General features: G+C 49.3%; 1 protein-coding gene, 5 non-coding genes and 9 pseudogenes across 6 annotated transcripts; all 15 read right to left on the bottom strand.

Moving 5' to 3' along the window:
* Positions 1 to 119: 119 nt before the first annotated feature.
* On the bottom strand, positions 120 to 297 carry LOC122367347 (annotated as a pseudogene).
* A 20-nt stretch (positions 298 to 317) lies between these two features.
* LOC122367357 lies at positions 318 to 437 on the bottom strand (annotated as a pseudogene).
* Positions 438 to 1941: 1504 nt separating this feature from the next.
* On the bottom strand, positions 1942 to 2134 carry LOC122367362. Its single transcript, XR_006254045.1, has one exon. It is a non-coding gene; the product is annotated as a U2 spliceosomal RNA (small nuclear RNA).
* A 1512-nt stretch (positions 2135 to 3646) lies between these two features.
* Positions 3647 to 3824, bottom strand: LOC122367348 (annotated as a pseudogene).
* A 20-nt stretch (positions 3825 to 3844) lies between these two features.
* Positions 3845 to 3964, bottom strand: LOC122367358 (annotated as a pseudogene).
* Positions 3965 to 5463: 1499 nt separating this feature from the next.
* On the bottom strand, positions 5464 to 5656 carry LOC122367363. Its single transcript, XR_006254046.1, has one exon. It is a non-coding gene; the product is annotated as a U2 spliceosomal RNA (small nuclear RNA).
* A 1501-nt stretch (positions 5657 to 7157) lies between these two features.
* LOC122367364 lies at positions 7158 to 7350 on the bottom strand. Its single transcript, XR_006254047.1, has one exon. It is a non-coding gene; the product is annotated as a U2 spliceosomal RNA (small nuclear RNA).
* A 1500-nt stretch (positions 7351 to 8850) lies between these two features.
* Positions 8851 to 9028, bottom strand: LOC122367349 (annotated as a pseudogene).
* A 20-nt stretch (positions 9029 to 9048) lies between these two features.
* Positions 9049 to 9168, bottom strand: LOC122367359 (annotated as a pseudogene).
* Positions 9169 to 10669: 1501 nt separating this feature from the next.
* LOC122367342 lies at positions 10670 to 10862 on the bottom strand. The gene has a single exon (XR_006254041.1). It is a non-coding gene; the product is annotated as a U2 spliceosomal RNA (small nuclear RNA).
* Positions 10863 to 12361: 1499 nt separating this feature from the next.
* LOC122367350 lies at positions 12362 to 12533 on the bottom strand (annotated as a pseudogene).
* A 128-nt stretch (positions 12534 to 12661) lies between these two features.
* LOC122367361 lies at positions 12662 to 12725 on the bottom strand (annotated as a pseudogene).
* Positions 12726 to 14228: 1503 nt separating this feature from the next.
* On the bottom strand, positions 14229 to 14430 carry LOC122367343. The gene has a single exon (XR_006254042.1). It is a non-coding gene; the product is annotated as a U2 spliceosomal RNA (small nuclear RNA).
* A 461-nt stretch (positions 14431 to 14891) lies between these two features.
* Positions 14892 to 19904, bottom strand: LOC122367337. Its single transcript, XM_043340377.1, has 4 exons — positions 19659 to 19904; positions 18351 to 19298; positions 16358 to 17990; positions 14892 to 16312 (listed from the first exon to the last, which is right to left on the bottom strand). Exons 1-4 carry the CDS (start codon positions 19902 to 19904, stop codon positions 14892 to 14894), a joined length of 4248 nt encoding a protein of 1415 aa, XP_043196312.1.
* A 118-nt stretch (positions 19905 to 20022) lies between these two features.
* Positions 20023 to 20150, bottom strand: LOC122367351 (annotated as a pseudogene).
* Positions 20151 to 26123: the final 5973 nt, after the last annotated feature.

The raw sequence follows: 26123 nt of genomic DNA on the forward strand, positions 1-26123 counted from the left end.
GTTTGTCTATGACCGTGATCAAAAAGAGGCGTATTTTCATGTTTTGTCAATTTTTATTGTCAGATATCTTAAAAGTATCTTTATCCTTTTATTTCACTACATATCACAACGCATGATAACAAAAGTGGGCCGATCCTGGCTGTAGTGCAATGCCAGGCCAACCCGCGGCAGGGCTGGAGCAAGCTCCAAAAACCCCGCCAAAGTCCAAAAATCAGTTTAATATTCTGGTCCCCATGTAGGGGACGTATCAGATATTAAGCTGATAAGAACAGATTTTTTAGCGTATAGAGCATGTTTTAGCGGCGTGCTTTGTAAAAGAAAGGTAGCCAACCAAAAGCATGTCTATCCCGACCAATGAGCCGCGATCATGTGCAAATACCGGGGGAATGCCCCACAGATACTACACTTTGATCTTAGCCAAAAGGCCGAGAAGCGATACTTAAGCACAACATTTTTAGATACTTATGCAGTTAAGGGATAACTATTAGTACTAGTAACGATGCAGAGCTATAGCGTGAGCGCTAGTGGCCACGGCGAGTGATAAGAGTGGTCCATTATGTTACATTCAAAGTATACGCAGTTCCAGTTTATCCTCACCATGGTAAGTATCTGTAAGCACAAAAGATCGCCAAACTGGAAATAATTTCGAATTAGTGGCTCTCGACCGTGCGTTTGTACACACGCAAATGGAGACGGCGGCGCCGCGCCGACAGTTATCAGTCGTGCGACATCAGATGGCAGCACAGTCGAACACCACGACGTATGGCAGCGCTCTATCCCCCCCCCCCCCCCCCTAGCAGCTGCATGCAGACAAAAGCATGCAACGCAAAAGTACGTATTGCACATGTACGTCAGCAAAAGTACTGATTAATCATGCACGTAACGAATAAGGCACGTATCGACAAAAATGTATCTTAATAGTAGTTAATGGCCGTTTTCACGACGGTCTATCCGGCGAATGCACCTGATTTGATCAAATCTGCACGTAATTTCTTTTACAGGAAATAGCTTCATTTTATGAATTTATTACAGTGTTTTAATCGATGATGCTCTCTGAAAATATGACAAAGCAGGCATATAAGAAATTAGTGCATATAAGCTAGTAGTGCTAGCTGATTCTTCTAGCTGATTCTAGCTGATTTGACCAATTCTGCACCTTATCTGTACCACCTGTGCATCAAATGTGTACCAGATGGCCGTCGTGAAAACGGCTAATATGAATAAATAAAGCATTTGTCAGGACCTTACCAAAGCACAGATCTAAGGAATGTCGATAGATACTGCTATTTTTCCAGTTACTTTTTTCATTTCGATATACGATTGCACGCCTCACGCTGTAGCAAAACTAATACAAAGAGAAAAGTTTTAAAAACATATGATGCTTTACGTAAGGCAAAGCTGTCGTCACCCACAACTTCCCACACGCTTCCCCACTGTCCATCACAGATACCGAATGAATAGTGATAAAGATGTCAGCTTTACAGGTACCTCAGTTAGATGATGATGCACCGTCTTTACTGAGTGTCACCAGATAGAGCGGCCTTGCCAGTCACATTTTAGGACGCCGATGCACCGTGTACTTGAAAGATGTCGATTGTCTGGGAACAAAATAAATGCGTGAATTAATTCGCCTATTGTAGCGGTTATCGTGGCTCGGGTCGGGGGCGGCACGTAGTAGCGGTATTCGAGAAAAAAAACGTCTATAATCATAATGATATTGATTGGGTCATTTTTCTTCATGACCTGAGATGACCTCAGGGACATTGAGCGGTCACAGGTACAATTTGCCGATACCCGCATTTTTATTCCATTTAGTATGAGCGTTTGTCTATGACCGTGATCAAAAAGAGGCGTATTTTCATGTTTTGTCAATTTTTATTGTCAGATATCTTAAAAGTATCTTTATCCTTTTATTTCACTACATATCACAACGCATGATAACAAAAGTGGGCCGATCCTGGCTGTAGTGCAATGCCAGGCCAACCCGCGGCAGGGCTGGAGCAAGCTCCAAAAACCCCGCCAAAGTCCAAAAATCAGTTTAATATTCTGGTCCCCATGTAGGGGACGTATCAGATATTAAGCTGATAAGAACAGATACTACACTTTGATCTTAGCCAAAAGGCCGAGAAGCGATACTTAAGCACAACATTTTTAGATACTTATGCAGTTAAGGGATAACTATTAGTACTAGTAACGATGCAGAGCTATAGCGTGAGCGCTAGTGGCCACGGCGAGTGATAAGAGTGGTCCATTATGTTACATTCAAAGTATACGCAGTTCCAGTTTATCCTCACCATGGTAAGTATCTGTAAGCACAAAAGATCGCCAAACTGGAAATAATTTCGAATTAGTGGCTCTCGACCGTGCGTTTGTACACACGCAAATGGAGACGGCGGCGCCGCGCCGACAGTTATCAGTCGTGCGACATCAGATGGCAGCACAGTCGAACACCACGACGTATGGCAGCGCTCTATCCCCCCCACCCCCCCCCCCCCCCCCTAGCAGCTGCATGCAGACAAAAGCATGCAACGCAAAAGTACGTATTGCACATGTACGTCAGCAAAAGTACTGATTAATCATGCACGTAACGAATAAGGCACGTATCGACAAAAATGTATCTTAATAGTAGTTAATGGCCGTTTTCACGACGGTCTATCCGGCGAATGCACCTGATTTGATCAAATCTGCACGTAATTTCTTTTACAGGAAATAGCTTCATTTTATGAATTTATTACAGTGTTTTAATCGATGATGCTCTCTGAAAATATGACAAAGCAGGCATATAAGAAATTAGTGCATATAAGCTAGTAGTGCTAGCTGATTCTTCTAGCTGATTCTAGCTGATTTGACCAATTCTGCACCTTATCTGTACCACCTGTGCATCAAATGTGTACCAGATGGCCGTCGTGAAAACGGCTAATATGAATAAATAAAGCATTTGTCAGGACCTTACCAAAGCACAGATCTAAGGAATGTCGATAGATACTGCTATTTTTCCAGTTACTTTTTTTCATTTCGATATACGATTGCACGCCTCACGCTGTAGCAAAACTAATACAAAGAGAAAAGTTTTAAAAACATATGATGCTTTACGTAAGGCAAAGCTGTCGTCACCCACAACTTCCCACACGCTTCCCCACTGTCCATCACAGATACCGAATGAATAGTGATAAAGATGTCAGCTTTACAGGTACCTCAGTTAGATGATGATGCACCGTCTTTACTGAGTGTCACCAGATAGAGCGGCCTTGCCAGTCACATTTTAGGACGCCGATGCACCGTGTACTTGAAAGATGTCGATTGTCTGGGAACAAAATAAATGCGTGAATTAATTCGCCTATTGTAGCGGTTATCGTGGCTCGGGTCGGGGGCGGCACGTAGTAGCGGTATTCGAGAAAAAAACGTCTATAATCATAATGATATTGATTGGGTCATTTTTCTTCATGACCTGAGATGACCTCAGGGACATTGAGCGGTCACAGGTACAATTTGCCGATACCCGCATTTTTATTCCATTTAGTATGAGCGTTTGTCTATGACCGTGATCAAAAAGAGGCGTATTTTCATGTTTTGTCAATTTTTATTGTCAGATATCTTAAAAGTATCTTTATCCTTTTATTTCACTACATATCACAACGCATGATAACAAAAGTGGGCCGATCCTGGCTGTAGTGCAATGCCAGGCCAACCCGCGGCAGGGCTGGAGCAAGCTCCAAAAACCCCGCCAAAGTCCAAAAATCAGTTTAATATTCTGGTCCCCATGTAGGGGACGTATCAGATATTAAGCTGATAAGAACAGATTTTTTAGCGTATAGAGCATGTTTTAGCGGCGTGCTTTGTAAAAGAAAGGTAGCCAACCAAAAGCATGTCTATCCCGACCAATGAGCCGCGATCATGTGCAAATACCGGGGGAATGCCCCACAGATACTACACTTTGATCTTAGCCAAAAGGCCGAGAAGCGATACTTAAGCACAACATTTTTAGATACTTATGCAGTTAAGGGATAACTATTAGTACTAGTAACGATGCAGAGCTATAGCGTGAGCGCTAGTGGCCACGGCGAGTGATAAGAGTGGTCCATTATGTTACATTCAAAGTATACGCAGTTCCAGTTTATCCTCACCATGGTAAGTATCTGTAAGCACAAAAGATCGCCAAACTGGAAATAATTTCGAATTAGTGGCTCTCGACCGTGCGTTTGTACACACGCAAATGGAGACGGCGGCGCCGCGCCGACAGTTATCAGTCGTGCGACATCAGATGGCAGCACAGTCGAACACCACGACGTATGGCAGCGCTCTATCCCCCCCCCCCCTAGCAGCTGCATGCAGACAAAAGCATGCAACGCAAAAGTACGTATTGCACATGTACGTCAGCAAAAGTACTGATTAATCATGCACGTAACGAATAAGGCACGTATCGACAAAAATGTATCTTAATAGTAGTTAATGGCCGTTTTCACGACGGTCTATCCGGCGAATGCACCTGATTTGATCAAATCTGCACGTAATTTCTTTTACAGGAAATAGCTTCATTTTATGAATTTATTACAGTGTTTTAATCGATGATGCTCTCTGAAAATATGACAAAGCAGGCATATAAGAAATTAGTGCATATAAGCTAGTAGTGCTAGCTGATTCTTCTAGCTGATTCTAGCTGATTTGACCAATTCTGCACCTTATCTGTACCACCTGTGCATCAAATGTGTACCAGATGGCCGTCGTGAAAACGGCTAATATGAATAAATAAAGCATTTGTCAGGACCTTACCAAAGCACAGATCTAAGGAATGTCGATAGATACTGCTATTTTTCCAGTTACTTTTTTTCATTTCGATATACGATTGCACGCCTCACGCTGTAGCAAAACTAATACAAAGAGAAAAGTTTTAAAAACATATGATGCTTTACGTAAGGCAAAGCTGTCGTCACCCACAACTTCCCACACGCTTCCCCACTGTCCATCACAGATACCGAATGAATAGTGATAAAGATGTCAGCTTTACAGGTACCTCAGTTAGATGATGATGCACCGTCTTTACTGAGTGTCACCAGATAGAGCGGCCTTGCCAGTCACATTTTAGGACGCCGATGCACCGTGTACTTGAAAGATGTCGATTGTCTGGGAACAAAATAAATGCGTGAATTAATTCGCCTATTGTAGCGGTTATCGTGGCTCGGGTCGGGGGCGGCACGTAGTAGCGGTATTCGAGAAAAAAACGTCTATAATCATAATGATATTGATTGGGTCATTTTTCTTCATGACCTGAGATGACCTCAGGGACATTGAGCGGTCACAGGTACAATTTGCCGATACCCGCATTTTTATTCCATTTAGTATGAGCGTTTGTCTATGACCGTGATCAAAAAGAGGCGTATTTTCATGTTTTGTCAATTTTTATTGTCAGATATCTTAAAAGTATCTTTATCCTTTTATTTCACTACATATCACAACGCATGATAACAAAAGTGGGCCGATCCTGGCTGTAGTGCAATGCCAGGCCAACCCGCGGCAGGGCTGGAGCAAGCTCCAAAAACCCCGCCAAAGTCCAAAAATCAGTTTAATATTCTGGTCCCCATGTAGGGGACGTATCAGATATTAAGCTGATAAGAACAGATACTACACTTTGATCTTAGCCAAAAGGCCGAGAAGCGATACTTAAGCACAACATTTTTAGATACTTATGCAGTTAAGGGATAACTATTAGTACTAGTAACGATGCAGAGCTATAGCGTGAGCGCTAGTGGCCACGGCGAGTGATAAGAGTGGTCCATTATGTTACATTCAAAGTATACGCAGTTCCAGTTTATCCTCACCATGGTAAGTATCTGTAAGCACAAAAGATCGCCAAACTGGAAATAATTTCGAATTAGTGGCTCTCGACCGTGCGTTTGTACACACGCAAATGGAGACGGCGGCGCCGCGCCGACAGTTATCAGTCGTGCGACATCAGATGGCAGCACAGTCGAACACCACGACGTATGGCAGCGCTCTATCCCCCCCCCCCCCCTAGCAGCTGCATGCAGACAAAAGCATGCAACGCAAAAGTACGTATTGCACATGTACGTCAGCAAAAGTACTGATTAATCATGCACGTAACGAATAAGGCACGTATCGACAAAAATGTATCTTAATAGTAGTTAATGGCCGTTTTCACGACGGTCTATCCGGCGAATGCACCTGATTTGATCAAATCTGCACGTAATTTCTTTTACAGGAAATAGCTTCATTTTATGAATTTATTACAGTGTTTTAATCGATGATGCTCTCTGAAAATATGACAAAGCAGGCATATAAGAAATTAGTGCATATAAGCTAGTAGTGCTAGCTGATTCTTCTAGCTGATTCTAGCTGATTTGACCAATTCTGCACCTTATCTGTACCACCTGTGCATCAAATGTGTACCAGATGGCCGTCGTGAAAACGGCTAATATGAATAAATAAAGCATTTGTCAGGACCTTACCAAAGCACAGATCTAAGGAATGTCGATAGATACTGCTATTTTTCCAGTTACTTTTTTTCATTTCGATATACGATTGCACGCCTCACGCTGTAGCAAAACTAATACAAAGAGAAAAGTTTTAAAAACATATGATGCTTTACGTAAGGCAAAGCTGTCGTCACCCACAACTTCCCACACGCTTCCCCACTGTCCATCACAGATACCGAATGAATAGTGATAAAGATGTCAGCTTTACAGGTACCTCAGTTAGATGATGATGCACCGTCTTTACTGAGTGTCACCAGATAGAGCGGCCTTGCCAGTCACATTTTAGGACGCCGATGCACCGTGTACTTGAAAGATGTCGATTGTCTGGGAACAAAATAAATGCGTGAATTAATTCGCCTATTGTAGCGGTTATCGTGGCTCGGGTCGGGGGCGGCACGTAGTAGCGGTATTCGAGAAAAAAACGTCTATAATCATAATGATATTGATTGGGTCATTTTTCTTCATGACCTGAGATGACCTCAGGGACATTGAGCGGTCACAGGTACAATTTGCCGATACCCGCATTTTTATTCCATTTAGTATGAGCGTTTGTCTATGACCGTGATCAAAAAGAGGCGTATTTTCATGTTTTGTCAATTTTTATTGTCAGATATCTTAAAAGTATCTTTATCCTTTTATTTCACTACATATCACAACGCATGATAACAAAAGTGGGCCGATCCTGGCTGTAGTGCAATGCCAGGCCAACCCGCGGCAGGGCTGGAGCAAGCTCCAAAAACCCCGCCAAAGTCCAAAAATCAGTTTAATATTCTGGTCCCCATGTAGGGGACGTATCAGATATTAAGCTGATAAGAACAGATACTACACTTTGATCTTAGCCAAAAGGCCGAGAAGCGATACTTAAGCACAACATTTTTAGATACTTATGCAGTTAAGGGATAACTATTAGTACTAGTAACGATGCAGAGCTATAGCGTGAGCGCTAGTGGCCACGGCGAGTGATAAGAGTGGTCCATTATGTTACATTCAAAGTATACGCAGTTCCAGTTTATCCTCACCATGGTAAGTATCTGTAAGCACAAAAGATCGCCAAACTGGAAATAATTTCGAATTAGTGGCTCTCGACCGTGCGTTTGTACACACGCAAATGGAGACGGCGGCGCCGCGCCGACAGTTATCAGTCGTGCGACATCAGATGGCAGCACAGTCGAACACCACGACGTATGGCAGCGCTCTATCCCCCCCCCCCCTAGCAGCTGCATGCAGACAAAAGCATGCAACGCAAAAGTACGTATTGCACATGTACGTCAGCAAAAGTACTGATTAATCATGCACGTAACGAATAAGGCACGTATCGACAAAAATGTATCTTAATAGTAGTTAATGGCCGTTTTCACGACGGTCTATCCGGCGAATGCACCTGATTTGATCAAATCTGCACGTAATTTCTTTTACAGGAAATAGCTTCATTTTATGAATTTATTACAGTGTTTTAATCGATGATGCTCTCTGAAAATATGACAAAGCAGGCATATAAGAAATTAGTGCATATAAGCTAGTAGTGCTAGCTGATTCTTCTAGCTGATTCTAGCTGATTTGACCAATTCTGCACCTTATCTGTACCACCTGTGCATCAAATGTGTACCAGATGGCCGTCGTGAAAACGGCTAATATGAATAAATAAAGCATTTGTCAGGACCTTACCAAAGCACAGATCTAAGGAATGTCGATAGATACTGCTATTTTTCCAGTTACTTTTTTTCATTTCGATATACGATTGCACGCCTCACGCTGTAGCAAAACTAATACAAAGAGAAAAGTTTTAAAAACATATGATGCTTTACGTAAGGCAAAGCTGTCGTCACCCACAACTTCCCACACGCTTCCCCACTGTCCATCACAGATACCGAATGAATAGTGATAAAGATGTCAGCTTTACAGGTACCTCAGTTAGATGATGATGCACCGTCTTTACTGAGTGTCACCAGATAGAGCGGCCTTGCCAGTCACATTTTAGGACGCCGATGCACCGTGTACTTGAAAGATGTCGATTGTCTGGGAACAAAATAAATGCGTGAATTAATTCGCCTATTGTAGCGGTTATCGTGGCTCGGGTCGGGGGCGGCACGTAGTAGCGGTATTCGAGAAAAAAAACGTCTATAATCATAATGATATTGATTGGGTCATTTTTCTTCATGACCTGAGATGACCTCAGGGACATTGAGCGGTCACAGGTACAATTTGCCGATACCCGCATTTTTATTCCATTTAGTATGAGCGTTTGTCTATGACCGTGATCAAAAAGAGGCGTATTTTCATGTTTTGTCAATTTTTATTGTCAGATATCTTAAAAGTATCTTTATCCTTTTATTTCACTACATATCACAACGCATGATAACAAAAGTGGGCCGATCCTGGCTGTAGTGCAATGCCAGGCCAACCCGCGGCAGGGCTGGAGCAAGCTCCAAAAACCCCGCCAAAGTCCAAAAATCAGTTTAATATTCTGGTCCCCATGTAGGGGACGTATCAGATATTAAGCTGATAAGAACAGATTTTTTAGCGTATAGAGCATGTTTTAGCGGCGTGCTTTGTAAAAGAAAGGTAGCCAACCAAAAGCATGTCTATCCCGACCAATGAGCCGCGATCATGTGCAAATACCGGGGGAATGCCCCACAGATACTACACTTTGATCTTAGCCAAAAGGCCGAGAAGCGATACTTAAGCACAACATTTTTAGATACTTATGCAGTTAAGGGATAACTATTAGTACTAGTAACGATGCAGAGCTATAGCGTGAGCGCTAGTGGCCACGGCGAGTGATAAGAGTGGTCCATTATGTTACATTCAAAGTATACGCAGTTCCAGTTTATCCTCACCATGGTAAGTATCTGTAAGCACAAAAGATCGCCAAACTGGAAATAATTTCGAATTAGTGGCTCTCGACCGTGCGTTTGTACACACGCAAATGGAGACGGCGGCGCCGCGCCGACAGTTATCAGTCGTGCGACATCAGATGGCAGCACAGTCGAACACCACGACGTATGGCAGCGCTCTATCCCCCCCCCCCCCCCTAGCAGCTGCATGCAGACAAAAGCATGCAACGCAAAAGTACGTATTGCACATGTACGTCAGCAAAAGTACTGATTAATCATGCACGTAACGAATAAGGCACGTATCGACAAAATGTATCTTAATAGTAGTTAATGGCCGTTTTCACGACGGTCTATCCGGCGAATGCACCTGATTTGATCAAATCTGCACGTAATTTCTTTTACAGGAAATAGCTTCATTTTATGAATTTATTACAGTGTTTTAATCGATGATGCTCTCTGAAAATATGACAAAGCAGGCATATAAGAAATTAGTGCATATAAGCTAGTAGTGCTAGCTGATTCTTCTAGCTGATTCTAGCTGATTTGACCAATTCTGCACCTTATCTGTACCACCTGTGCATCAAATGTGTACCAGATGGCCGTCGTGAAAACGGCTAATATGAATAAATAAAGCATTTGTCAGGACCTTACCAAAGCACAGATCTAAGGAATGTCGATAGATACTGCTATTTTTCCAGTTACTTTTTTTCATTTCGATATACGATTGCACGCCTCACGCTGTAGCAAAACTAATACAAAGAGAAAAGTTTTAAAAACATATGATGCTTTACGTAAGGCAAAGCTGTCGTCACCCACAACTTCCCACACGCTTCCCCACTGTCCATCACAGATACCGAATGAATAGTGATAAAGATGTCAGCTTTACAGGTACCTCAGTTAGATGATGATGCACCGTCTTTACTGAGTGTCACCAGATAGAGCGGCCTTGCCAGTCACATTTTAGGACGCCGATGCACCGTGTACTTGAAAGATGTCGATTGTCTGGGAACAAAATAAATGCGTGAATTAATTCGCCTATTGTAGCGGTTATCGTGGCTCGGGTCGGGGGCGGCACGTAGTAGCGGTATTCGAGAAAAAAACGTCTATAATCATAATGATATTGATTGGGTCATTTTTCTTCATGACCTGAGATGACCTCAGGGACATTGAGCGGTCACAGGTACAATTTGCCGATACCCGCATTTTTATTCCATTTAGTATGAGCGTTTGTCTATGACCGTGATCAAAAAGAGGCGTATTTTCATGTTTTGTCAATTTTTATTGTCAGATATCTTAAAAGTATCTTTATCCTTTTATTTCACTACATATCACAACGCATGATAACAAAAGTGGGCCGATCCTGGCTGTAGTGCAATGCCAGGCCAACCCGCGGCAGGGCTGGAGCAAGCTCCAAAAACCCCGCCAAAGTCCAAAAATCAGTTTAATATTCTGGTCCCCATGTAGGGGACGTATCAGATATTAAGCTGATAAGAACAGATACTACACTTTGATCTTAGCCAAAAGGCCGAGAAGCGATACTTAAGCACAACATTTTTAGATACTTATGCAGTTAAGGGATAACTATTAGTACTAGTAACGATGCAGAGCTATAGCGTGAGCGCTAGTGGCCACGGCGAGTGATAAGAGTGGTCCATTATGTTACATTCAAAGTATACGCAGTTCCAGTTTATCCTCACCATGGTAAGTATCTGTAAGCACAAAAGATCGCCAAACTGGAAATAATTTCGAATTAGTGGCTCTCGACCGTGCGTTTGTACACACGCAAATGGAGACGGCGGCGCCGCGCCGACAGTTATCAGTCGTGCGACATCAGATGGCAGCACAGTCGAACACCACGACGTATGGCAGCGCTCTATCCCCCCCCCCCCTAGCAGCTGCATGCAGACAAAAGCATGCAACGCAAAAGTACGTATTGCACATGTACGTCAGCAAAAGTACTGATTAATCATGCACGTAACGAATAAGGCACGTATCGACAAAAATGTATCTTAATAGTAGTTAATGGCCGTTTTCACGACGGTCTATCCGGCGAATGCACCTGATTTGATCAAATCTGCACGTAATTTCTTTTACAGGAAATAGCTTCATTTTATGAATTTATTACAGTGTTTTAATCGATGATGCTCTCTGAAAATATGACAAAGCAGGCATATAAGAAATTAGTGCATATAAGCTAGTAGTGCTAGCTGATTCTTCTAGCTGATTCTAGCTGATTTGACCAATTCTGCACCTTATCTGTACCACCTGTGCATCAAATGTGTACCAGATGGCCGTCGTGAAAACGGCTAATATGAATAAATAAAGCATTTGTCAGGACCTTACCAAAGCACAGATCTAAGGAATGTCGATAGATACTGCTATTTTTCCAGTTACTTTTTTTCATTTCGATATACGATTGCACGCCTCACGCTGTAGCAAAACTAATACAAAGAGAAAAGTTTTAAAAACATATGATGCTTTACGTAAGGCAAAGCTGTCGTCACCCACAACTTCCCACACGCTTCCCCACTGTCCATCACAGATACCGAATGAATAGTGATAAAGATGTCAGCTTTACAGGTACCTCAGTTAGATGATGATGCACCGTCTTTACTGAGTGTCACCAGATAGAGCGGCCTTGCCAGTCACATTTTAGGACGCCGATGCACCGTGTACTTGAAAGATGTCGATTGTCTGGGAACAAAATAAATGCGTGAATTAATTCGCCTATTGTAGCGGTTATCGTGGCTCGGGTCGGGGGCGGCACGTAGTAGCGGTATTCGAGAAAAAAACGTCTATAATCATAATGATATTGATTGGGTCATTTTTCTTCATGACCTGAGATGACCTCAGGGACATTGAGCGGTCACAGGTACAATTTGCCGATACCCGCATTTTTATTCCATTTAGTATGAGCGTTTGTCTATGACCGTGATCAAAAAGAGGCGTATTTTCATGTTTTGTCAATTTTTATTGTCAGATATCTTAAAAGTATCTTTATCCTTTTATTTCACTACATATCACAACGCATGATAACAAAAGTGGGCCGATCCTGGCTGTAGTGCAATGCCAGGCCAACCCGCGGCAGGGCTGGAGCAAGCTCCAAAAACCCCGCCAAAGTCCAAAAATCAGTTTAATATTCTGGTCCCCATGTAGGGGACGTATCAGATATTAAGCTGATAAGAACAGAGGTGTGTATATAAGTGCATGTTGGTGGCATGGGTTTGAGAAAGGTAAGCCAACCAAGAGCAAATATATCCCGACCTAGTGGTTTCAGACCGGTGTGCAAATATCCGGGGCCAAGACCCGCCCCCCGCCCCCAAAGGGCGGCGGCCCTGGAGGTGACCAGGCTCCGTACAGATACTACACTTTGATCTTAGCCAAAAGGCCGAGAAGCGATACTTAAGCACAACATTTTTAGATACTTATGCAGTTAAGGGATAACTATTAGTACTAGTAACGATGCAGAGCTATAGCGTGAGCGCTAGTGGCCACGGCGAGTGATAAGAGTGGTCCATTATGTTACATTCAAAGTATACGCAGTTCCAGTTTATCCTCACCATGGTAAGTATCTGTAAGCACAAAAGATCGCCAAACTGGAAATAATTTCGAATTAGTGGCTCTCGACCGTGCGTTTGTACACACGCAAATGGAGACGGCGGCGCCGCGCCGACAGTTATCAGTCGTGCGACATCAGATGGCAGCACAGTCGAACACCACGACGTATGGCAGCGCTCTATCCCCCCCCCCCCCCCCTAGCAGCTGCATGCAGACAAAAGCATGCAACGCAAAAGTACGTATTGCACATGTACGTCAGCAAAAGTACTGATTAATCATGCACGTAACGAATAAGGCACGTATCGACAAAAATGTATCTTAATAGTAGTTAATGGCCGTTTTCACGACGGTCTATCCGGCGAATGCACCTGATTTGATCAAATCTGCACGTAATTTCTTTTACAGGAAATAGCTTCATTTTATGAATTTATTACAGTGTTTTAATCGATGATGCTCTCTGAAAATATGACAAAGCAGGCATATAAGAAATTAGTGCATATAAGCTAGTAGTGCTAGCTGATTCTTCTAGCTGATTCTAGCTGATTTGACCAATTCTGCACCTTATCTGTACCACCTGTGCATCAAATGTGTACCAGATGGCCGTCGTGAAAACGGCTAATATGAATAAATAAAGCATTTGTCAGGACCTTACCAAAGCACAGATCTAAGGAATGTCGATAGATACTGCTATTTTTCCAGTTACTTTTTTTCATTTCGATATACGATTGCACGCCTCACGCTGTAGCAAAACTAATACAAAGAGAAAAGTTTTAAAAACATATGATGCTTTACGTAAGGCAAAGCTGTCGTCACCCACAACTTCCCACACGCTTCCCCACTGTCCATCACAGATACCGAATGAATAGTGATAAAGATGTCAGCTTTACAGGTACCTCAGTTAGATGATGATGCACCGTCTTTACTGAGTGTCACCAGATAGAGCGGCCTTGCCAGTCACATTTTAGGACGCCGATGCACCGTGTACTTGAAAGATGTCGATTGTCTGGGAACAAAATAAATGCGTGAATTAATTCGCCTATTGTAGCGGTTATCGTGGCTCGGGTCGGGGGCGGCACGTAGTAGCGGTATTCGAGAAAAAAACGTCTATAATCATAATGATATTGATTGGGTCATTTTTCTTCATGACCTGAGATGACCTCAGGGACATTGAGCGGTCACAGGTACAATTTGCCGATACCCGCATTTTTATTCCATTTAGTATGAGCGTTTGTCTATGACCGTGATCAAAAAGAGGCGTATTTTCATGTTTTGTCAATTTTTATTGTCAGATATCTTAAAAGTATCTTTATCCTTTTATTTCACTACATATCACAACGCATGATAACAAAAGTGGGCCGATCCTGGCTGTAGTGCAATGCCAGGCCAACCCGCGGCAGGGCTGGAGCAAGCTCCAAAAACCCCGCCAAAGTCCAAAAATCAGTTTAATATTCTGGTCCCCATGTAGGGGACGTATCAGATATTAAGCTGATAAGAACAGATTTTATTCAAAAAACACATGTTTCAAGACAGATCATCAGAAAGGAGATGATTACAGTGTTGCCCGTAGTGGGGCACGCTCAAGCACGACATAAGGCGAGTCTCCAGCTGTGATTGGAGGCTCTAGCCTTCAAAACGTAGCGAGATATGGCACACTGGGTATATACACACATTAGAGAAAATAATAAAGAGAACAAAACAAAACAAACTATAATACAAAACAAAATACCCATAGGCCGAAAGACATTGTTACACTTTGGCACTTGGAACATTTATATACAGGCGAAGGTACTTTAGAAAACGCAGCACAGGTCTTGCAAGGCGTCACAAACACATACACACATAAACACTAATATGGGCCTCGCAGGGCCCAGCGACCCAACGGCCACGCAGGGCCGTGCCGTGCCCGCCCAGGTGACGGGGAGGGATTGGGGGGGAGGGCCGGCGTCGGCTGCCCGGCCGGTCGGTGAGCAGGGGCGGGGCGCCGCCGGCCGCCAGAAGTGGGCGGCGCCTATTGATACTGGCGGTGGCCCGTGATGTGCTCGATGTACACATCACGGGACCACCGCAGCGTGTCGGACACCATCAGGCGGCGCATGAGGCGGGCGTAGGCACGACTGACGCGGAGCCGGCGCAGCACCACCTCGTTGCCCCGCCACCACGTGCCCAGCGGGCCAACCACCAGAGCAACGACGCTGGCCTCCTTACCCGCTGCTCGCAGCTCCGCGACAAGGGGCGCGTACTTGCGCACCTTGGCGTCGCTGGCGGCTTGCAGGGCCTCGGGGCCGTTCTCAAAGGCCACCGTGACGTCGGCGAGCACGACGGTGGCGCCGCCGTCACGAGTGACCACCAGGTCGGGGCGCAGCGTGGACTGCACGCCCGGCACCTGTCGGTTAACTCGGACGTCGACTCCGTCCCGCCGGACCGCGTTCGCCAGGCGAGCCAGGAGAGCGTCGTGGCGCCGCTGGTAGGCCACGCTATGCCGCTGCATGCAGTGACACAGCACGTGGGGCAGGGTCTCGCTGGCGTGTCCACAGCGCCGGCAGCGCTGGTCCCCCGGCGCAGCGCCGTGGCGGGCCCCGTTCAGAGGCACCAGCCCCAGGCGCGCTCGGTGGACAAAGCGCCACTCGGCGAACCGGATGTAGTCACCGTTGTACATATAGTGGCTGCTGATGCGCTGGTCGGCCACACAGCGCATCACCTTGCCCTGATGGGGCTTGGTGTGCAGGCGGGCTGCGGCGGCGCGGCGGACGGCGTCCCGGAGCAGCGCGGCCGCCTTGCCGCGCGGCAGCGGCTCGCCGTCCAGCGTCAAAGACAGCTGGCCGTCGGCCGCCTGCCAGCGTATCCCGACCAGCTTGGCCAGCGCTTTGGTGGCGACACGCGCCCGGCTGAACCGGGTCGCGACGTCACCGCCGTCGCGCATGGCCTCGCCGTTCAGGTAGCCGGCGACCTGCGCTGCGGTGGGCGGGGCGGAGAGGCGGCGGCGCACGCACTCTGTCAGCTGGTCCTCGGCAGTCGTCCTCACAGCCTCGTCCGGGGAGGTGAGCAGCTGCCAGGTGGAAGCCACCAGCAGCATGTCCGCCTCCACGGCCAGCTCCGTAAGGCCGACACAGCCCTGCGCCACGCCAGAGTACAAGTACTCGGCGCTGGCACGGGAGGGCAGGTTCAGGACGCCCTTCACCCGCCACCGAATTGCAGCGTCCAGACTGCGCAGCGCCGTCTTGGGGAGGAGGCCGAGCCGGAGGCAGTGCGTCAGCCGCGGCATGACGCAGGAGCGGAGGGCGTCCAGCTTCTGCCACGGGGCGAGAGCGCTGTCCGTCACCCGCTCAGCGGCACGCCGCGCGTCGTCCAGCACCTCGGTCGGCGGGCAGGAGAGGCGGGAGTGGCCGACGGGCCGGCCCAGGTACCGGTACGAGCCCCCCTCCCCCACCACTGGCAGCGGCTGGCCGCACAGCTGAGCGGGGGGCGGGGCCGGGCCGATCGACAGCAGGCCGGACTTGCGCGGATTAGGATGGAGGCCGCACCAGGCGCACACATCCTCCAGCGCGGTCAGCGCGCTCTCCAGGGCCGGGTGGTCTCGGCAGAGCAGCGCCACGTCGTCGGCAAAGGCGAGCGCCTCGACGCCGTCAATCCCGTTCAGGGCGCGTACAAGCGGCTCCATGGCAAGGGCGAACAGGACGCCGCTCAGCGGACAGCCCTGACGCACGCCTCGCACGACTGGTGCCGGCTCGGACACGCCCCGCGCCGTGGCGTAGACGGTAGTGGTGCCGTCATAAATACTCTGCAGGGCGAGCAGCACCTCAGGCTCGAGGCCCAGGCGCGCCAGCACGTCCCACAGGTAACTATGCGACAGGCTGCCGAATGCGTTTGTCAGGTCGACAAAGCAAACGTGCAGCTCACCGCCGGCCGCTCGCCGAGAGGCAGTCAGTGCACTCTGGAGTATGAAGTTGTGCTCCAATACTCCGTCATAGTGCCGGAAGCCTTTCTGCCCTGGGGACAGGAGGTCTTCCCCTTCCGCCCAACGGGAGAGCCGGTCGGCCCACAGACCGGCGTACACTTTGGCGATCGTGCTGATGAGGGCGATGGGTCGCCAGCACGACGGGTCGTCGGCGTCGCCCCCCTTGTGGATGAGCACCGTGCTGCTCTTGCCCCACTCGCCCGGCAGCCGCCGGTGGCTCTTGCACACGTTGTATGCCAGAGTCAGCAGGCGGGCGCCGGGGTCGAGGGCACGCCACGCCACATAGCGCAGCCCGTCAGGGCCGGGCGCCGTGTTGGCGGCGGAGCGCAGGCGCTGCCACACCTCGTCCTCAGTGAAGGGCCGGGTCAGCCCGTCGCATTGACTGGCTTCCCCGAGCTCCGGTACACAGGGCGGGCGGGCGTCCCAGTCCACGGGAGGGTCGGCGGTGGGAGACGGAGAGAAGTGAGAGCGAATAGCGGCGGGGTCCAGCGAGCACCGCGGGCCGTCCTCAGCCAGCACCTCCCTCATAGCACGGGCTCGGTTGGTGCGGTAGAGGCGCTGCAGCCGGCTTGCCTCGGCCGGGTCGTACTGCGGTGGGCGGTACTGGCGGCGTCGGTCGGCCGGCGGCGGCGGCGGCGGCGCGGCGCCCTCCGCCGGGGGAGCCGGGACGGGGTTGGGTCCGGGGGGTGGGGCCGGCGCAGCGGCCGGGCGGCCGGCCGGGTCGGGCCGCCGGGGCGGGTCGCGGCGGAGGCGCTGCCGGTCAGGCGGCGGCTGGCGGCGGCGGCGGTCCGTCTCCTCCGCGCGCTTAGCGTGGTAGGCTTCGTTCCGCCGGCTCGCCTCGGCCACCATCGCGGTCAGCACCTCCTCGCAAGCCGCCCACTCGGCGTCGGCAGCTAGAAGTTGCTCCAAACGAGGGAGGTAGAGCCTCTGGAGCTCGGTAAGCTCGGGCTCCTGGGCCTGGGGTTGGGCTCGGGCAGACGCGGCGCCTCCCCGGCCGCGACCACGGCCACGGCCAGCACGGGAGCGCGAGGCCGGGGCCGCCGCCTCGGCCGGGGGAGCGCCGGCCGGCGGGGTGGGCTGGGGAGCATCGGGTCCCGGGGTGGGCGGGGGAGCATCGGGTCGCGGGGTGGGCTGGGGCGGGGGCGTCACCTCCTGGGGCGGGTCGCGGCGGTCGCTTACCGTGGTTGTCACGTCGTCCCGCACTTCGGCACATCGCTGGCCGCCACCTCGTCCTCCTCGCCCGCGCCGTCCGCCGCGCCGTCGCGGGGCGGGCACGGCTGCGGTCTGTCCGTTTGATGGAGGCGGCGGGCGCCGCGCCGGCAGGTCCCGCTCCGGCGGCGACCACCGCGCGTCTGGCGGCGCTCTCTCCGGCGGCCGGCGAGAGGGCGGCGAGTCCCGTTCCGGTGGCGGTGGCGGCGGCCCGGGCGGCGGCGGCGGCGGCCGGCGCGACACTGGCGGGCTCCGCGGCGGCGGCGCTGTCCCAGGGAGCAGCGCGGGCGGAGCCGTCCGCGCAGGGCCGGCGCCCGCGAGTGGCGGAGCGGCCTCGGGCACCACGTGGCCCGAGCGGCGGCGCTCCGCTCGGCGCTTGGCTCGGTAGCGGCGGCGGCGCGCCGCCCGGCCCGGAGACGCGGCCGGCTCGCTGCCAGCAGCTGATGAAGAGTCCGACGAGCTGGAGCTAGGCGGCAGGTACAGCGTGGGCGCTGGGGACGGCGAGTCTGGCGATGAGTCCGAGCTGTCGGCCGACGGCTCCCTCCTCGCGCCGACGCCGGGGCCCCGCAGCCAGAACCACGAGGACGTCAGGTTAGGCGAGCGGCGGCCCCGGCGCGGTGTCGTCGCCGACGCTCCACCGACGCGGTTAACGCCGGGGCGAGGGCGCGGGTCCGGAGAGGCGGACGATGGGGGCCGCAGCCGCGAGGGCCAGGCCGGCGTCGTCGACTCCGCCGAGGGCGGCATCACTGGCGGCACGGGCGCGGCCGGACTCGGTTCCGGCGCGGGCGGCACTGACGCGGGCGACACTGTCACGGGCGGCACTGACGCGGGCGGCACTGTCACGGGCGGCACTAACGCGGGCGGCACTAACGCGGGCGGCACTGGCACAGACGAGTCACTCGCGTTCGGCACTGTCACTTTGTCGCAGCACTGTCCAGCGCGCTCGGCACCACGCTGCAGAGTCCCAGTCGGCGGCGGCTCACCACCGTCGGCGGCGGGCCGTCGCTCGGCGTCAGGCCGCTCCAGTGGCGACGGCGGCGATGGAGTCCCCGACGAGTCCGATGAGGGCGCCGGGAACACCAGCGGCGGCGACGTCGGCTCCTCCGGTGACGGCTGGGCCGGCGACCACCACCGCTCGGGCAGCGGCCCAGGCGACGGCGGCGGCGAGAGCCGTTCCTCCTCGGGCGCCGGCGGCGGTGTCGGCTCCGGTGACGGCGTCGGTGTAGGCTCCGGTGGCGGCGGCGGCCGGCCCTGGCCAGGTGGCGGCGGCGGAGGGCTCAGCGACAGGTCCATCTCCGGGCTCGTCGGTGTCGCCGGTCTTGCAGGGGCGCCGGCGGCGGGGGCCGTCTCGGCACGGAGCCGCGCCAGCGCAGCGGCCCAGTCGGTGGGCTGCGGCGGGGCGGGCGGCGGCCGGCGCGGGCAGCGGGCGCGGTGGTTGAGTACGCCACGGCGGGTCGTAAACCACTTCCGGCACCAGTGGCACTCCTGCCGGAACGCTGACGCCGCGTCCGGGACCGGGCGGTTCAGAGGGCCGAGGGGGCATCTGTGGGCCGAAACTTTTCGGGCAAGTTTGGCTCCACAGGCCGCACAGCGCCACTCCGACCCGGTCACCGACAGTCCGGGGTGGAAGTCCGTCCGAAGGTGTCGCAGCAGGCTGTGGCGGACAGCAGTCTGCGCCTGGTTCGCGTATGACCGCGGACAGCCCGCCACAGGGCAGCACACGTGCAGCGGCAGCGGGCTGGGCAGCACCAGCAGCTCCCCCTCGAGCCACGGCTGCTGCGGAGCTGCCGGGCCCGGCGAGGGAGAAGAGGCGCCTGCGGCGGGCACCCGGCCAGACGAGGCCGGAGGTGACACCATCTCCAGGGAGGAGAGGTGGCGCCCAGCAGGGCGAGGAGAGGATTTGGCAAAGAAGGAATAAGCGAGACCTAGCCCTTACCCCGACATCCGCCTCTTCTGTCGCCGCACAATGTGGAGGGGAAGTTCCGTGAGCGGGCCAGAGTCGCCGGGGCAGGTACTAGGTCAAGGATGGGGCACGCTCTCGCCAATTAAGCTGATAAGAACAGATACTACACTTTGATCTTAGCCAAAAGGCCGAGAAGCGATACTTAAGCACAACACTTTTAGATACTTATGCAGTTAAGGGATAACTATTAGTACTAGTAACGATGCAGAGCTATAGCGTGAGCGCTAGTGGCCACGGCGAGTGATAAGAGTGGTCCATTATGTTACATTCAAAGTATACGCAGTTTCAGTTTATCCTCACCATGGTAAGTATCTGTAAGCACAAAAGATCGCCAAACTCGAAATAATTTCGAATTAGTGGCTCTCGACCGTGCGTTTGTACACACGCAAATGGAGACGGCGGCGCTGCGCCGACAGTTATCAGTCGTGCGACATCAGATGGCAGCACAGTCGAACACCACGACGTATGGCAGCGCTCTACCCCCCCCCCCCACTAGCTCTACCCCCCCCCCCCTAGCTGCATGGAGACAAAAGCATGCATCGCAAAAGTACGTATTGCACATGTACGTCAGCAAAAGTACTGATTTATCATGTACGTAACGAATAAGGCACGTATCGACAAAAATGTATCTTAATAGTAGTTAATGGCCGTGTTCACGACGGTCTATCCGGCGAATGCACCTGATGTGATCAAATCTGCACGTACTTTCTTTTACAGCAAATAGCTTCATTTTATGAATTTATTACAGTGTTTTAATCGATGAGGCTCTCTGAAAATATGACAAAGCAGGCATATAAGAAATTAGTGCATATAAGCTAGTAGTGCTAGCTGATAGCTGCTAAGAGGACACACTGAACCTGATTTGACCAATTCTGCACTTTATCTGTACCACCTGTGCATCAAATGTGTACCAGATGGCCGTCGTGAAAACGGCTAATATGAATAAATAAAGCATTTGTCAGGACCTTACCAAAGCAAAGATGTAAGGAATGTCGATAGATACTGCTATTTTTCCAGTTACTTTTTTCATTTCGATATACGATTGCACGCCTCACGCTATAGCAAAACTAATACAAAGAGAAAAGTTTTAAAAACATATGATGCTTTACGTAAGGCAAAGCTGTCGTCACCCACAACTTCCCACACGCTTCCCCACTGTCCATCACAGATACCGAATGAATAGTGATAAAGATGTCAGCTTTACAGGTACCTCAGTTAGATGATGATGCACCGTCTTTACTGAGTTTCACCAGATAGAGCGGCCTTGCCAGTCACATTTTAGGACGCCGATGCACCGTGTACTTGAAAGATGTCGATTGTCTGGGAACAAAATAAATGCGTGAATTAATTCGCCTGTTGTAGCGGTTATCGTGGCTCGGGTCGGGGGCGGCACGTAGTAGTGGAATTCGAGAAAAAAAAGGTCTATAATCATAATGATATTGATTGGGTCATTTTTCTTCATGACCTGAGATGACCTCAGGGACATTGAGGGGTCACAGGTACAATTTGCCGACACCCGCATTTTTCTTCCATTTAGTATGAGCGTTTGTCTATGACCATGATCAAAAAGAGGCGTATTCTTCTTCTTCTTCTTCTTCTTCTTCTTCTTCTTCTTCTTCTTCTTCTTCTTCTTCTTCTTCTTCTTCTTCTTCTTCTTCTTCACCCTGGGTAATACGCCCACACCCATGTGCAAAGCGCCCCCACCCCATCCATCAACAGAGAAAATGATGAACATGGCAGAACTTGACGTCATTCTGACGTCATTTGTGGTCAACCTATCATAGCCTTTGGAATAAAATGTTGTTGCAATGTGTAAAATGGATGCCCGGAGGAGTCCTGAAAGTTTGGTGACGATATCTGCAGTCGTTTAGGATGTATCAGCAAAAAAGGACAGGGAGAGGCCTTTTCGGCCCCGACCTACAGGGCGCTACCCTGCACTCTCACCACCGTGCAAAACGCCCCCCTTTCAGAAAACTGGGGGCGTCTTGCCCCATGCATCGAGTAGGCGTCTTTCCCCATCCACTCCATTTCCGGTCAACAAAATATTGACAAAAAACGCGCCACTAACGCCACAGCATAATAAATTCAACAGAATGACAATAAAACGCAGTTTTGAGTGATGTGCACAATAGCAAGTTTTGTGATATAAAGACGGCATCAAAAGCTTAGGAATCTTCTGTAAAAACAACAAAAACAACACCCAAAACCAACATCAGCACCTACCCACGCTGCTCCTCAAGACGCAGAACCGGAAATAGAGAACTACGTAAACAAGCAGCTGACTGTTCTGAAAGACAGGATAAAACACCTATCCGCCGATAAGATCTACGATTTTTTTAGGGGAGGCGTTTAACCCAGGGGTGCGTTTTCCCCACAGCTACCCTATGTTATAGGTAAAATACAACAAAATAAATAAATGTTCATGACAACGTTCCCTAGAGGAAAAGGCAGAATCAAAACACCACAAAACACATTGTTTGGAAACTGGAGTCCTGAGTTGTGGTCTGAGATACTCTACAAAGTATTTGACACTGAAAATCCAGCTGAAAAGGCAGGTATTAGGTAGACCTGAGCCTGACTTTGGTCCCAAAAATGAAATGAAAATCAAATAAACTGGCATTTTGTCTCATCTTTACAAGAAAACACAATATGCATACAAAATAAACAAAGTGGCGCAGAATAACAGGGGAACCAAAGATTGGCTTTTTAGATCTTCTCTCCCCTGATGGAAGGATGTAAGATGATGACCTAATATTTATTCGTATGCCTTTTCGGTTTAATTCCTGAAAGGGAATGCATTTTCTTGTAGTGAACTAAACTCACAATGTTGATTACATCAGAATTCAATATCGCTTTGGATCATTTACATCAACAAATCATTCATGGGGCAGTTTGCTACAATTCAGAAACTTTTTTGCGGAAATTTAATCAGCTGGTCAAAAGTTTCTGTTATTATGGCGCATCTGTTTCGAAATCTTTGATAGTTGATAACCTTGTGTTTGGAGAGGAAGATTCTTCGAGAAAGCAGGTATTATATCGTTTTTATGCATATTATTTTGACAAGTGAGTTTTCACATTTTTTTCACGTTTTCACATCAGGACAAGTGAGTTTTCACATTTTTCAAATGATTCGTATCTTATTCATGAGCCAGCAAGCCATGGCGAAAAGGAAAAAAGCTGTTGATCTCGCTTCCTCAGGCACATGGCCGAATCTGTAGGTACTTTTTATGTTGTGGCCATCTATATTTCAAAATTTGATTTTGGTTGGTAGGTTCCTGCAACATTTTAGGAGAATGTGGAATAGTAGAACACCTCTGGAATGTTAATGTGATTACTGCTAACTTGAACTGTCCAGTCTTCAGAAACAATTCAGTAATTTAAGTTCTTTTTGTCATTGCTTTTTTGATGCTTTTTTCTTACTGCTTTTTTGTAGGCAATACCTCTTTGATTACACGTGATATTTTAACAGTTATAGACTGGAACTGAGTTTCAAAATTGTGGGTATTTGTGGGACCAACTGAGCCAAAATCATCCTGTTCGTAGTTAGGTTGGACATTGGGTGGCTGCTGGGTGGGAACTGGGATGGGTACTGAAATTGCCAAAGTGTGGCATCTCTTGTAGGGGTAAGCTAGAATCAACATTGCAGGTTTTTTTTAGTATGCCGGTAATTTGGTGGTGTTTTTGCTTGGGTCGTGGTAGCATGCCGGTATCCCAGAAAATTTGTGTGGGGCGGGGCGGTTCCGGTAGCAGCCTTTGGGGGAAATTTTGCAACTCTACTTCACATGTCCTTGTTGTACAGCAGAGCGTAGAATAATTGATATGGTGATGAAAACAATTGTTAAGTTTCAGTTTTGGCCTGACTTGTGTATTAGTCTGATCCATTGTTTCATGAGACAGCTTCATTTCCTTATCTTATCTTCACCAGCTTCTTCTATGTCCTTTTCAGTATTCGTAAAACCACTTCCTTTCATCAGCCGCCATCATAGGCTTCATCATCTTCCCACAGCTTTCTTTAGCTCATCCTCTTCCTTCACGTCGACCCCTGCAGCACGTTCACTTCCACTGCTGTCAGTATTTCGAACACCTGCTCAATTCTTCAACTTCTTCTTCTTCTCCGTACCGTTGACTTCCAGTTCATCAACCTCGGGTTCGGCGGCTTGTGCCAGTCTACCAGCTTCATAATTTGAGAATTATCAAAGCCCCACGTTGGGCGCCATTTGTAGCAAGGGAATTAAAGAAAAGGGAAAGGGATAAAAAGTTGTATCTTCGCGGTTGATCCAGCACCGCGGTCCACTGTCGTTCAGCTGGTTGTAGCAGAAGGGAGAACATGTTGTGATGTAATGAACTCGATAGTAGAGCTGGTGATACAGGTGAATTTGAGAGTCGTTGAAGAGATCCTGAGATAGCTATAGAGAGGGATCCAGATGGTGATGAAGATGGGATCCTGAGATAGAGATGAAATCCACCTGATAGAGATGTAGAGATCCAGATAGAGATCTTGAAATGACGTCCACCTGGGAGAGATGTAGAAACAGATCCACCCTGCATGGAAATACATCTGATGGGAGATGCTTTTAATTTAGAGGCTTGATAATTCTGTTCATTGTATAGACCATGATGCACGAGATGCTTCTTCACTGCTCGGATTAGGGATAGAGGGATCCGATCAGCTGGGTTTGCGGCACAGTTGGGCAGGTGAAGGACAGGGCATTCGAAGACCCGATGGCCACTGCCAAACTTATGGGTGGTAATTACATTGATTAATTGAATGTGATCATTCGTCCAGTCACCCATTCCTATATCACTGGCCTCCCCATTACGAAAATTGCCCACTTAATTCGTATTAGCGTTGCTATCGTTTAGTTGCTCGCGTTACATTCACCTTTCATGTATTCACCCAAATCTAATTCGTAGCCCTCGAAATTCCCTCCGATAGGTTAGGCGTCGGATCAACAACGATCTCCCCGGCGAGATAAATGTATCTTTCCGAAATCCATATGCATGCTCCGCTAACCGGCGACAAAGATACTTATCGCAGGGCCGTCCCGAATAACTGCACAAATATCCACCCTACTAATTTATGGGATTCACTACACGTCCGATAGACTTATGGTACACATACACGCGATTTACATCCGACTTATCTCTCTATCCGGGAGAGAATACCTATGCCCTCTTCCGGCCCGCGTGTAACACCTCCGTTCACGACCCAGGGACCACCGTTCATATCCTGGAACTCTCCTCAGGAACTCTCCTTAAACCGTGGGATTTACTTTCAGGGCCTTACGTGTCCTGGAGTATATCTTTCCCTCCCCTGAGGCTGTCCAGTACCGATTAAGGTACCTTTACAAAATAAGTATGAGGACTTATTCGGGACACTACGGCTTGCCTTATCCGCCCTTTGGTTGACTCACCCCTGACCTTCGGCTTCTTGCCTTTGGCATAGCTCCAACTTACTCTCCAACTGCACTGTACCAGTCTTCCCCTTCCCTCTGCCATAGAAACCTCTCACTGCCTCGTCACCCAGTATTACCTAAGCGGGAAATCTAACAGTAGCCGGTACCACTGGCGGAAAACGTGCATATGCCCTGCGTACGTGACGGTGTGTCCCTCTTATTATTCCGGTCTGGACGTGTGTTTAGAGAAGTGCATCTGTGTCTCATACGGTCATTCTGGTAAACGTTACGCCATAGGAGACGGGCAAACAAGACGTCTGTGCCTCACAATGCCCTGTGCCAATATTGGTGGAGTAATTATTGGCGCTAACTCGCAAGAACGCGAATAACAGAAACGCATTATTTATCCAAACCTAATCGTAATCTCAAGTCCTAATTGCTGCTGCACGCGTGAACCTAATCATCAGTTCTCGTATACAATCCTAGCAGACCTTGAACCGCTCTTGATTTGATCAGATGATCTGGAACTCGAACCGCTCTTGATTTGATCAGATGATCTAGAACCAATTAGTACGCACCGATCTGTCGTCTGGTTGTGATCCACCGTACCATAGTAAATTACTGAATGCTCAAACGGAAATGACTCCTTGAAACTCATTCGATAGCTTCTGATGGACTACTATTTACCTATACAAATTATCTTTATAGAGTGCCAGA

The sequence above is a fragment of the Amphibalanus amphitrite genome, unplaced genomic scaffold (genome assembly GCF_019059575.1).
Source record: "Amphibalanus amphitrite isolate SeventyFive unplaced genomic scaffold, NRLGWU_Aamphi_draft 000864F_arrow, whole genome shotgun sequence".
Lineage (NCBI taxonomy): Eukaryota > Metazoa > Arthropoda > Thecostraca > Balanomorpha > Balanidae > Amphibalanus > Amphibalanus amphitrite.

Bases quoted from the DNA above. Each gene is read 5' to 3' on its own strand.
- LOC122367337 (XM_043340377.1), bottom strand. From the start codon at position 19,904: ATGGTGTCACCTCCGGCCTCGTCTGGCCGGGTGCCCGCCGCAGGCGCC. The intron at 17,991-18,350 runs GCGCGGACGGCT...GACCCGCCCCAG, and splicing joins CACTCGCGGGCGCCGGCCCT to GAGGTGACGCCCCCGCCCCA. The intron at 16,313-16,357 runs GCCCGGCCCCGC...AGCCGCTGCCAG, and splicing joins GTCCGGCCTGCTGTCGATCG to TGGTGGGGGAGGGGGGCTCG.